At 52.5% G+C, this 12,457-nt stretch overlaps 1 protein-coding gene across 2 annotated transcripts in view; it reads left to right on the top strand.

Annotated features, from left to right (window-relative positions):
- Nucleotides 1-12,457, top strand: part of ASGR2 (asialoglycoprotein receptor 2) — a 53,428-nt gene that overhangs the window by 35,546 nt on the left and 5,425 nt on the right. The window contains exons 2-8 of one of the 2 annotated variants that reach the window (XM_003810118.5): nucleotides 4,261-4,457; nucleotides 4,762-4,913; nucleotides 10,305-10,421; nucleotides 10,636-10,731; nucleotides 11,286-11,357; nucleotides 11,876-11,962; nucleotides 12,042-12,193. In XM_003810118.5, the coding sequence (XP_003810166.1) occupies nucleotides 4,847-4,913; nucleotides 10,305-10,421; nucleotides 10,636-10,731; nucleotides 11,286-11,357; nucleotides 11,876-11,962; nucleotides 12,042-12,193 (591 nt within the window). In that variant the 5' untranslated portion in view covers nucleotides 4,261-4,457; nucleotides 4,762-4,846. The remainder of the gene's footprint in view (nucleotides 1-4,260; nucleotides 4,458-4,761; nucleotides 4,914-10,304; nucleotides 10,422-10,635; nucleotides 10,732-11,285; nucleotides 11,358-11,875; nucleotides 11,963-12,041; nucleotides 12,194-12,457) is intronic. The other variant, XM_055101021.2, reaches the window with a different exon arrangement.

The raw sequence follows: 12,457 nt of genomic DNA, 5'->3' as shown, positions 1-12,457 counted from the left end.
AGGTTTCCTAATTTTATATTTCAGAGCTTCTATTAATTTTTTTGGATTTAACAACATGTATATATTTTTTACTTTCAAAAGGTCTCGTTTTCTGAACAAGTACAACATACAGGAAATTCTGGCTTATCAACAAAGTGAATTCAGGAAAGCCAATAGAAAAACTGGTAAAGGATATGAAAAGGCAATTCATGCAGGAGGAAACCCAAATGATTAATAAATCGATGAAGAAATGTTCAAACCCACTGTTAGCCAGAAATGCAAAATAAAAGAACAAGGATATGGCATCAGCTTGGCAACAATTGCAATGTTAATAATATCAAGCGACAAAGCCAAAAAGAGAACCCTCGTATACTGCTGGTGGGAGTGTGAACTGGCAGAGCCATTCTGGAAAACAGTCTGGCAGTCCTGAGTGGAATTAGGTATGGCAATACTCTGCGAATGAGCAATACCATTCGGGGATATAGTTTCCTTCCTTCCTTCCTTCCTTCCTTCCTTCCTTCCTTCCTTCCTTCCTTCCTTCCTTCCTCCCTCCCTCCCTCCCTTCCTCCCTTCCTCCTCTCCTTCCTTCCTCCCTTCCTCCCTCCTTTCCTTCGTTTCTCTTTTCTTTTCTTTCATTCCTTTTTTTTTTTTTTTTTTTTGAGAAAGGGTCTTGCTGTTGCCCAGGCTGGAATGCTGTGGTGCGATCATAGTTCACTGCAGCCTTGAACTCCTGGCCTCAAGTGATCCTCCCAACTCCAGCTTCCCAAGGTGTTGGGATTACAGGCCTGAGCCACCATACCTGGCCTGGATACAGTTTCAAGAGAAATTCTCACCTAGGTCCACATGGGAACACGATGAGGACATCAGTCGTCATGTTAATTGTGATAGTTGTTGGCAACAACCTGAGTTCATTATTAGGGGAAATAAACTGTGATGGATACACACCATTGAATACTGTGCAGCAGTTCATAGCAACAAACCAGATAAACAAATAGCAATGTAACAATCCATTGTAACAAACAGCAATACAAATAGCTCTTAAAAATTTCTTGTTGAGTGAAAAAGATCAGAAACAAATGAGATATATGAAAGTTCTGTGTATGTAAATACAGAACAGATAGACATGAAAACCCCATCACATATTTTATAAGGGTACCTACATATTTAGTAATATATATTGTTTCAGCTATCTACTGATGCATAATAAACCACCCCAAAGCTCCAGTGGCTTAAACCAACTGTTTTTTCTTAAGATTCTCTGGGTCAGAAATTTGGGCAGGGCTAGGCTGGGCGGTCCATGGGGTATTGGTTGGAGTGAAACACTTGGATACAATCAGCTGGTGACTGGGCTACCCTGGAAACTCCCAGAAGACTTTGCTCACATGTCTGGGGCCTCAGTGCACCTCTGTGTGGCCTCTTTCTCTCTCCATGTGCTGTCTTATCCCCCAGGACTCTCTCTGGCAGGATAGTTGGACTTCCTCATAGCATGGTGACTGACTTCCAAGATTGAAAACTGAAGCTACCAGGTTTCTTGAGGTCCAGGCCCAGAACTGGCAGAGTGTCATTTCTAGTGCTTTCTGTTGGTCAAGGCAAGTCACACGGCCAGCCCAGACTCAAGGGGAGGGGAAACAGACTCTACCCCTGGCTGGGTGGTGTGACTTGCACATGTGGTGAGGGGAGAAATTGATGGGCACCATCTGTGGGGACTGTCAGGGCACTCAGACTTCTGGCTGCCTATAGAGAGTAGAGAGTATAGAATTGGTGAGGGGAAACAGGATGGGGGCTAGGGAAGAATGAAACAGGACAAAGGTTTAGCTCAGACCTCTGAGGAAGACCTAGTGTCATGAAGTAAGGAATATGACCAATCTAACCTTTGTGTCTGAGGTACGAATAAACCCCAAATCAAATCAACCAAATAAGGCCGGGCGCGATGGCTCATGCCCATAATCCCAGCACTTTGGGAGTTTGAGATGGGCGGATCACCTGAGGTCAGGAGTTCAAGACCAGCCTGGCCAACACGGTGAAAATACAAATAATTAGCCGGGCGTGGTGGTGCATGCCTGTAATCCCAGCTACTCAGGAGGCTGAGGCAGGAGAATCACTTGAACCCGGGAGGTGGAGGTTGCAGTGAGCTGAGATCGCGCCATTGCATTCCAGCCTGGGTGACAAGAGTGAAACTCTGTCTCAAAAAAAAAAAAAAAAAAAAAAAAAAAAAAATCAACCAAATAAAATAGGATTCCATAACCCAAAACAGAAAACCTCCAACAATATGGAAACTTCAGAAATAGTCCAAGTACATGTTAACTTCTAAGTTAAAATGATTTTCAAATAGGGAGAAAGAGAAGGACGCAGAAGATGAGTCTGGCTTTCTCTGTCCCTTCCCTCCCTGTAGTGCCGTGAGTGGGGGTGTAAGTGACAAGCCCTGAAACGTGGAATTGGTTCAGTCAAGAGGGGTGGCCAATGAGGATGGCCCCATCCCTGGTTGGCAGTTGGCAAAGCTTGACATGCAGTAGACAATCCATCTGTGAAGCTCTTACCTGTATCTCAGGACTAAATCCACATGCCCCTTAAGATGGGGGCTTCACAGCAGTGTTGTTCAGACTTTGAGTTGTGACCCATTAATGGACTGGGAAACTCAACAGAAGGCACATAGTAAGGTGAGCATTGTCCCATCAAACTTTAGTGTCAACCGTGTATTTCCAAACGCATTATTCTATTCACTCACTCACTCAGTAGATACTTGTTGAGCAGCTACTGTGTGGCAGGCACTGGGGATCCAGGAGAAAGTAACACATACAAATGCACCTGTGTGTGCGGGTGCTTGTGTGTATGTTCTGGATCATAGCATGAAATTCGTCTCTCGCTGTGGGCTGCAGTCAGAGAGCCCAGCGGCTGCTGCTGCCTGGTGGCTGGGTGGGAATGTCAGGGTACTGGGGGGTGGCTACTTCCCATGTGGGTCAGCAAGTTACAAGAACAGAAAAGGCCTCTGTTTGAATTCCTTTTCGGCACCTGGGGAAATGAGCAGCTTTATAAGAAACCCTGCCTGTAGCCATCCGCCCAAGTTTGGTGAGGGTCAGAAAATCATGCACAAAAACTGTGTTTTCTTTCCCGAGCTATTGTGAGCGCAAGTGTAGACAGTTAGTCAATCACGTTCCTTGCTTCATGGAAGCCAGTCTTCCTCGTAGGACCATGAAGACCTTTCTTTTCTTTTTCTTTCTTTCTTTTTTTTTTCTTTGAGATGGAGTTTCTCTCTTGTTGCCTAGGCTGGAGTGCAATGGCGCAATCTTGGCTAATGCAACCTCCGCCTCCCAGGTTCAATCGATTCTCCTGCCTCAGCGTCCTGAGTAGCTGGGATTACAGGCCCCTGCCACCACACCCGGCTAATTTTTGTATTTTAGTAGAGACAGAGTTTCACCATGTTGGCCAGGCTGGTCTCGAACTCCTGACCTCAGGTGATCCACCCACGTCGGCTTCCCAAAATGCTGGGATTACAGGCGTGAGCCACCGTGCCCGGCCAGACCTTTTGTTATGATGTTATTTTCCCCTCTTTACTCCATTTTGCTTTCCCAGTTTCTCTACTCACCTGGGCCACCACCTAGAGCAAGTTGCCTCATCTCTCTGAGGCTCCGCTTCCGAACACTGTGAAATGGGAGTAACAGAAGTCCTGCCTCGTGGGGGTGTTGTGCTGTGATAAATGAAGAAACACCTTGGAGAATTTAGGGCAGTGGCTGGGCCTGAGGACAGTGTTTGTGTTGCCTGGGCTGGGGCAGGGTCTGGGCCGGACGGGGCTCTCTGAGGTTGGATTCCTCCTGCAAGGAGAGCTGTTTTTCTGCAAAGCCCCTTCCTCCTCCTGCTGCAGCTTCTGGATTTGAGAGGCTTTACTCCCCAGGAGAGTGAAGCGAGTTGGGCCAGAGTTGAGAGTCTGGTGGCCGAGCCCACAGGAAGCTGGGGTCTGTGGTTCAGATGCCGGATTGGGCAAGAGTAGAGAACTGGTCCCTGTGATCCTGGTCAGGGATATTTGGAGACACCCACAGTTCTGGTAAATTCGGAGGCAGGAAGTGAGAGGGGGAGGGAGAGAGGGAAACGGCAAACTGCACCCCAGCCCCTCCTGGCCTGGCACCCCTTCCAAATGGTGCAATGAGTGGGGTGAGTGGCGTGTGGAGTTGAGCGCAGCCCAGGGGACCCCCCTCTCTGGGAATAAGAACAGAGATAGCCCCGTCCCCTGCCCCCACCCCACAAATGAGTTACAGCTCTGTTTCCTCTTCTGTTTACTGTCCAAAGTCCCAGGCCAGGAGGTGCCAGGTTAGAGCTTGGACACTCAGACCCTCCAGTGCAGGCCTTGCCCGGACCAGCCCCTCCTCCACTCTCCTCTCCCCTGTGAGCTCCACCTGCCCCAGTTCTCCTGGCTTTAACCCCTCCTTGGCCAAGGCCAGGGTTGCCTGCGGGAGCCAGGTGTCCGCTCTCCACACCTTTCACAGGTAACTGAGGCTGGGGAGGCAACTGGGACGAGGATGCTTGGGAACCAGGAGGCCTTGGTTCAGGGATGGGGAGGACCCCATGGGAAACTGTGGGTGGTCTGGTCCATGAGCGTGGGGAGGGGTCTCCTGGCCAGGTCAAGGCCCAAGCGGTCTCCTGAGAAGGGAAAGGACCCAGCGGGATTTCAAACCTCATCCCAAACACCCTGCCAACCTCAGATCCTACCCAGGCCACCACCCCGAACCCCTCCGACCCTGCGTTCCATCCCACCATCAACCTCCACGTTAATCTGCACCTCTGCCCCAGCCCCAGCCCTCAGAGCAACCTCAGCCCAGCCCAGCCCAGCCCAGCCCAGCCCAGCTCCAGCTCCAGCTCCAGCCCGGGCCCCATCATGGCCAAGGACTTTCAAGATATCCAGCAGCTGAGCTCGGAGGAAAATGACCATCCTTTCCATCAAGGTGAGGGGCCAGGCACTCGCAGGCTGAATCCCAGGAGAGGAAATCCATTTTTGAAAGGCAAGTGTGCAGTTTCTGCGGCTTTGCTCCCCCTCTGTCTCAGCTCATGATTGCTCTGTCCCTTTGAGGTCTCTGCCGCACCCACTCTGTGAACAGGGACTGAGGAGGGCCCGACACCCCCGCTTGTTCCCTCACCTCACCTTCCTGTCTACCCCAGGACCCCAGGAAAGGCGTGTGCTAGAGGTGTGGGGAGATCTGGAAGATAACTGCCTGCCCTTCTCCTCCCAACCCAAGAACACATGTGCCCCGTATGTGCGTGTGCACGTATGTGCATATGAGGAATGCAGATTCAGCTGGGACTCTGTGTGTGTGTGGGTGTGAGTGAATGTTGTGTGCGTGTATATGTGCGCGAGAGCGTGCATATGTTGTGTGTGTGTATGTCGTGTATGTGAGAGGGTATGTTGTGTGTGAGTGTGTTTGTGTGTATGTTGTGTGAGTATATGTTGTGTGTATCTTGTGTGTGAGTGTATGTTGTGTGTTGTGTGTGTATCTTGTGCATGTGTGTATGTTGTGCGAGTGTATGTTGTGTATGTGAGTGTGTGTATGTTGTGTGTGTGTATGTTGTGTATGAGTGTGTGTATGTTGTGTGTGTGTACGTTGTGTATGTTGTGTGTGTGTGTTGTGTGTGTATTGTGTGAGTGTATGTATATTGTGTGTGTTATGTGAGTGTCTGTTGTGTGTGTATGTTGTGCGTGTGTGTATGTTGTGCGAGTGTGTGTGTTGTGTATGTTGTGTGAGTGTGTTATGTATGGTGTGTGTGAGTGTGTTGCATGAGTGTGTGTGTTAGTGTGTGTATGTGATTGTATGTGTGCGTGTGTGTGTAGAGGTGGGGTGAGTTGGGATGGGTGGGGGACGTGAGCACAGAGAGATCCTGGAAGATCCCTGCTCCTCTCATCTCCCAAGACCCTTCCCTGGATCCTTCTGTAAGAAATCTTGACTGAAGGACCGAAGTATCTTGGACATTCTTTTTTTAGAGACAGGAGTGTAGTGGCAGGATCATAGCTCACTGCAACCTCGAACTCCTGGGCTCAAGCCATCCTCCCACCTCAGCCTCCCAAGTAGTTAGGACTTACAGGTGTGCACCACTGTGCCTGGCAAATTAAAAAAAATTTTTTAGAGAAATGGGGTCTTGCCATGTTGCCCAGGCTGGTGGGAAAAGATTTTAAGGTGAGAGAGATCTGAGAAGTTCTAGGCGGAAGGGCAAGAGCCAGGAATGGAGGAGTGTCAGGTGTGTGGGTGCTGGTGGTGGAGCGGGGTTCCATGGAGGCAGGAGGAGCAGGGGCTTGGAGCTTAGGAAGGGGATTGGTTAGCTGGGCTGGAATGAGGGACTCCTCATTCCTGAGGCTGGCCAACCAAGGGAGGGCCGGTGCTGGTCAGGGCAGGGCAGGGGACAGGAGGGATAGGAGGTCCCTCCCGAGGACCACTCAGGAACACCAGTAGCATCTCCTCTCCCTGTAGGGGGCTGGCTGGACTTCCCACGAGGCGGTGTCCCCACAGGCAGAGGCCCTGTCCGCTTCACTCTCCTCTGCAACTCCAGTGCCCACACGGCACCCGGTACATAGTGAACACTCAGAAAGAATACGGGATGCTGCTGAATCTTCTGAGGGTGACAGAATTTAGAGTTTGAGCAGGAGGCTTGGAGAGAGGCCAGGATTTCTGAAATTAATGGGAGAGTGAGCTCACGCGAATGGACTGAGGGACACCAGTGAGGGGCCGTCTGAAGGGATGTAGCAAAGTCACCGCATTTCCCTCCAGCAGCCCGGGTGGTGGGGGCTGGGGGAACGTCATCATGGGAGCTGACACTGATCAGCTGCTCACCAGGGCCCATCTTCCACTTGTCTCAGCACTTGATTTTTTTCTGCTACCCCTTTTTCTTTTAAAGACTTCAATTATCCATGTATTAAGGGTCCCACAGCTCACTCATTCTCTTTCCATTTTTTTATTCTTTTTTCTCCCAGTGTTTCATTTTATAGAGTTATTGCTGTTCATTAAGTTAACTAAATTTTCCCCTTCCCCTCCCCCTCCCCTCCCCCTCCCTCTCCCTCCCCCTCCCTCGCCCCTTCCCCCTCCCCCTCCCCTTCCCTCTCCCTCCCCCTCTCCCTTCCTCCTCTCCTCCCCCTCCCCTCCCCATCCCTCCCTCTCCCTCCTCCCCCTCCCCGCCCCTCCCCTCCTTTCCTTCCCTCGCTTCCCCTCCCCTCTCTCTCTCTCATCTCACTCTGTTGCCCAGGCTGGAGTGCAGTAGCTTGTCACAACTCACTGTGGCCTCCACCTCCTGGGCTCAGGCGATCCTTCCACTTTAGCCTCCCAGGTAGCTGGGACTATAGGCATGTGGCACCACACCTGGCTAATTAAAAATTTTTTTTTGTAGAGATGGTTTTGCCATGTAGAGGGGTTTTGCCATGCTGCCCAGCCTAGTCTTGAGCTCCTGGGCTCAAGTGATTCCCCCCGCGTCGACCTCCCAAAGTGCTGGGATTACAGATGTGATCCACAGTGCCTGGCCCTAAATTTTTCTTACGCATTTCTCATCTTCCATTATTTCCATCCAGTGTGTTTTTTCTTTTCTTTCTTTTCTTTTTTTTTTTTTGGAGGCGGAGTCTCGCTCTGTCGCCCAGGCCGGAGTGCAGTGGCGCGATCTTGGCTCACTGCAAGCTCTGCCTCCCAGGTTCATGCCATTCTCCTGCCTCAGCCTCCCAAGTAGCTGGGACTACAGGCGCCTGCCACCACGTCTGGCTAATTTTTTGTATTTTTAGTAGAGATGGGGTTTCACCATGTTAGCCAGGATGGTGTCAATCTCCTGACCTCATGATCTGCCCGCCTTGGCCTCCCACAGTGCTGGGATTCCAGGCGTGAGCCACGGCACCCGGCCAGTGTGTTTTTTCATTTCAGACATTGTAGTTTTTATCTCTAGAAGTTCACCCGGGGACTCTTAAATATCCTCCACAATTCTACTTAATTTTTTGAACATAATGGGATATGGCTATAATATTTGTTTTACCATCCTTGCCTGCTAATTCTAGCATCCGTGTCAGTTCTGGATCTCTTTTGATATTTATGAACCTCCTCGTTATGCATTGTGTTTTCCCGTTTCATTGTATGCCTTGTAATCTTTGATTGGCTGCTAGACATTGTCAATTTCACCTTGTTGGGTGCTGGATATTTTTGTATTCCTCTAAATGTTCTTGAGCTTTGCTCTGGGATGCAGTTAAGCAACTTAGAGTCAGTTTGATCGTTTGAACTCTTAATTGTTTTGGTCTCCTCGGACTCTCAGCTCCATCCCCTCAACGTGGGGAGTCTCCTGGGCTCTGCCTGGACTTCCCTTTCCTGGCCTGTAACCTGCAGACTCTCTCCAAACAGTAAGCTGGGGTGATCGGAGGGTTCCTGTCGTTTGCTTCTTATCCCTCAGGGATCTTTACTCCTCCTTGCCTGATGTCCAGAGTCTTGAAAGCTGCCATGTTCTATAGTTGTCTGTTTTTGTTTTGATTGTCTCTGGGGAGAGAAGAACTCTTCCCATCTTGGGCAGACCCTGTCTTTTATGTTCAAACTTTTGCCTAAGAAGCACATTACATATTTTAACTCATCTAATTATCCAAGCAATCCAATCGGGTAGCTACGACTGTGATCTCCATTTTACACACGAGAAAATGGAAGCACGGAGAAATTGAATGCTGGTGCATGATCTCAGAGCTACCTGGAGGCACAGCTGGGCCACCCTGTGGGCAGTCTGGTTTCAGGGTGGATATACAGACACGTTGCTGGGCTGACCCAGCATTGGGAGTTGATAAGTCGGACTGGGAAGCAGGACAGGACCCTCTGAGTGGAGGGTGCTGAAGACAGCAGTCAGGGACTCAGCCATGGAGGGCCAGCTTGGTGGGGAACACCGTGGTCATGGAGCACTTCTGGATGGAGAGGAATGCAAAGGCCTCGGAGGAAGGGGTGGGGGCAGTGAGAGGGAGGGTGGGGCTGTGCTCAGAGCGGGAGTGGGCAGTGGAGGTGTCAGAGGCCTCCCTGGGTCAAATGGGGTCCTGAGTGTGGCTGCAGTGGGGAAGGTGGAAGTCACTGGTGTGAAAAAGATGAAGAGTTATGGATAGTCACTTACAGGGGCAGTGTCTGACTCAGGACAGTGGCAGGAAGTGACCTGGGGAGGAAGATTCTGGGCCCCTGACTGAGCCTCCCCAGGATGTGGTCCTGCTGGGTCGGGGGGTGATAGGAATGAGAAGACAAGGAAGTCCACAGAGTCGGGGTCCAAGGCCTAGAAGGTGTTCTGTTTGCAGGTGGATGCTGCAAAGATCGGAGCTCAGGGCTGGGACAACTGGAGCTGCTCTGGGTCTGGAGGCAGCAGAGAGGGAGCCCAGCTCTGTGTGCAGGAAGACGTGGGTGTGTGAGTGTATGTGTGTGGGTGTGTCAGGTGTGTGTGTGGGAGGGAGTATGAATGTGTGCATTAGCATGCATATGCACATGTGAGAGTGGGTACAGCAGAGCATGGTCATGAGTGTGTGCAAATGTGTGTTTTTGAGTGAAGTGAGCAATGTGTGAGTGTGTGAGTGTGTGTGAGTTTGTGAGGGCATGTGAATGTGTGTGTCAGTGCTGTCAGGGTGCAGATGGATCATGGGGCGGGAGAGGTACCTGTGAGATGACCTCAGGCTGAGGGGAGCAAATTTAGTGTGGAACGAGCTTTCTAGGGGAGCGAGGGCAGAGGGCGCTGGGGAGGAGGCCTTGCGTGGTGGGGGATGAGGACAACAGGTGGGACCTGGAGGGTTGTGCTTGGAGAGTGGGCTATGGTGGAATGACCCAGATGTAAGGATCTCAATGGAATTTTGGCAGGGGAGGGATTGTTCCAGTATGGATTTTAGGAAGAACACAGGGCCCAGCTTCTGGAGTCTCCAATCTGAGGGGACAGGAGCCTTAGAAGAGCTGAGACTAAGGCCCGAGGTGATCTGGAGGCCTCTGCCACTGGCTGGATGGGAGGAAAACCATTCACAGATCCCCCTTCTCAGGATGTGTGCCTAGGCAGGGCTGGGTCTGCCCCCCCGGCCCCCTGTGCGTCGCCCAGTCCCCCAGCTCCAGGATCTGGGCTTTGCACACAGCTGATGTGAATATCCTGAGTCGTGTGCATGGGTGTGTGTGCACCAGATTAGCTGCGTGTGTATATTTATACATGGTAATATGGGTGCGAGTGTGTAAGAGTGTGTGTGTAATGCTCAAATGCTGGGGTCAAAGCCTATGATGACCCCCCCATGGCCCCAACCAATCCCCCCGCCCAGGCTTTGGTGCCCTGTCTTTACCCTCCGGCTCCCCACACCCAGGCTGCCGGCTCCTGATGCCCCTCTCCCACAGGGCCACCTCCTGCCCAGCCCCTGGCACAGCGTCTCTGCTCCATGGTCTGCTTCAGTCTGCTTGCCCTGAGCTTCAACATCCTGCTGCTGGTGGTCATCTGTGTGATTGGGTCCCAAAGTGAGGGTCACAGGGGCCAGCAGGGATGGGCAAGGGGTGGGGAAAGAGACATGGGCAGTGGCGGGCAGCGATCGGGGTGATGGGAGGGGAAGGGATGGAGGCGGGGTGGAGCACAAGCTGGGGCAAATGCGGGGACATTGAGGGGCCAGTCACATGGACAGTGATGGGGACACAGCCCCTCTGCCTCATCCTGCCCCCACTGCCACCTGACAAGGTGCACAGCTGCAAGCCGAGCTGCGGAGCCTGAAGGAAGCTTTCAGCAACTTCTCCTCGAGCACCCTGACAGAGGTCCATGCAATCAGCACCCACGGTGAGGGGCTGGACAGCTGGGTTCTCATTTATCCGCACAGGTTTGCTGGGCTCAGTGCCGAGTCTGCAACAGGGCTGTGTGGGGTGCCGTGGGGGTGCAGGCTGGGCAAGGTGTCCAGGGGCCCTGGGGGATGTATAGGAGGGAGGCAGGTGGGGACGGACGAGGTTAGTGCCAGGTGGAGAGGTTGGATCTGTGACACCCGGAGGTGAGGAAGGCACCATGTCTTGGGCCTGTGAGCAAATCGAGTGTGGCAGGCCCATCGGAGGGGCAGGCAGGTAAGGGGTGGCCAGAGAGAGGTGGGGAGGGGCCCGGCCACGCAGGTGAGCCGTGCTGACAGAGCGAGGCTTTATTTTGAGAAAATGGGGACCCATTGAAGGGACTGAAGCAGGAGAGTGGCCTGAGCCACTGTGGCAGTGCAGGGAGCCTGGGTGGGGTCGAGGAAGCCAGGAGGTGGATGCCTGCATCACCCAGGACGAGGCGCTGGCCCCCGGTCCCCCAGCAGCATGAGGACGGAGGGAGGCTCAGCGGGGAAACAGCTGGCTTTCCGCTTCCAGGAGGCAGCGTGGGTGACAAGATCACATCCCTAGGAGCCAAGCTGGAGAAACAGCAGCAGGACCTGAAAGCAGGTCAGAGAGCCTCCGGGGTGTGTGCGCATGTGCGTGCATGTGTACGTGTGCGGTGTGTGTAGTGTGTACGTGTGCGGTGTGTGTAGTGTGCACGTGTGCGTGTGTGCGTGCGTGTGCCTGCAAGCATGTGTATCTGTGTCTCTCTCCGTATGTGTGGTGTGGTATGTCATGGATCTGTGTGTGGTGTGTAGTGTGGTGTATATGTGTGTGTTGTGTGTGTATGCATGTGTGGTGGTGTGTGTGAGATGAGTCTGTGTGTGTGCGGTATGGTATATGTGTGTGTACGCATGTGATGTGTGTGGTGTGTCTCTTGGTGTGTTTGTGTGTGTGTGATGGATCTGTGTGTGGTGTGGTCTATGTGTGGTGTACATGTCTGTGGTGTGTGTGTGGTATGGTGTGTGGTGTGGTCTATGCATGGTGTACGTGTCTGTGGGTGTATATGCTTCCCCAGCCACAGGCTGGAGCCTAGCAGGTGGGGACCACACCTGCCGGCAGCACTTTCAGCCTGTCTGTCCTAGATCACGATGCCCTGCTCTTCCATCTGAAGCACTTCCCTGTGGACCTGCGCTTCGTGGCCTGCCAGATGGAGCTCCTCCACAGCAACGGTAGGGGTGGGGCCGTCTCCAGGCCCAGTGTGCCTGCCCCTCCGGCTGGATCTCATCTCCCTGCCCCCTGTCCCCTCAGGCTCCCAAAGGACCTGCTGCCCCGTCAACTGGGTGGAGCACCAAGGCAGCTGCTACTGGTTCTCTCACTCCGGGAAGGCCTGGGCTGAGGCGGAGAAGTACTGCCAGCTGGAGAACGCACACCTGGTGGTCATCAACTCCTGGGAGGAGCAGGTGACGCCACGCTTCCCACAGGCAGGAGGAAGCCCTTGGAAGGCCTGCTCTGGGAGGCTGGATCAGGCTTATTTTATCCTTTTTTTTTTTTTTTTTTTTTTTTTTTTGAGATGGAGTCTCGCTCTGTCACCCAAGCTGGAGTGCAGTGGCACGATCTCGGCTCACTGCAAGCTCCGCCTTCTGGGTTCATGCCATTCTCCTGCCTCGGCCTCCCAAAGTGCTGGGATTACAGGCACGTGCCACCATGCCCGGCTAATTTTTTTG

This window comes from Pan paniscus, chromosome 19 (genome assembly GCF_029289425.2).
Source record: "Pan paniscus chromosome 19, NHGRI_mPanPan1-v2.0_pri, whole genome shotgun sequence".
NCBI lineage: Eukaryota > Metazoa > Chordata > Mammalia > Primates > Hominidae > Pan > Pan paniscus.
This window is presented reverse-complemented; position numbering and strand designations above follow the sequence as displayed.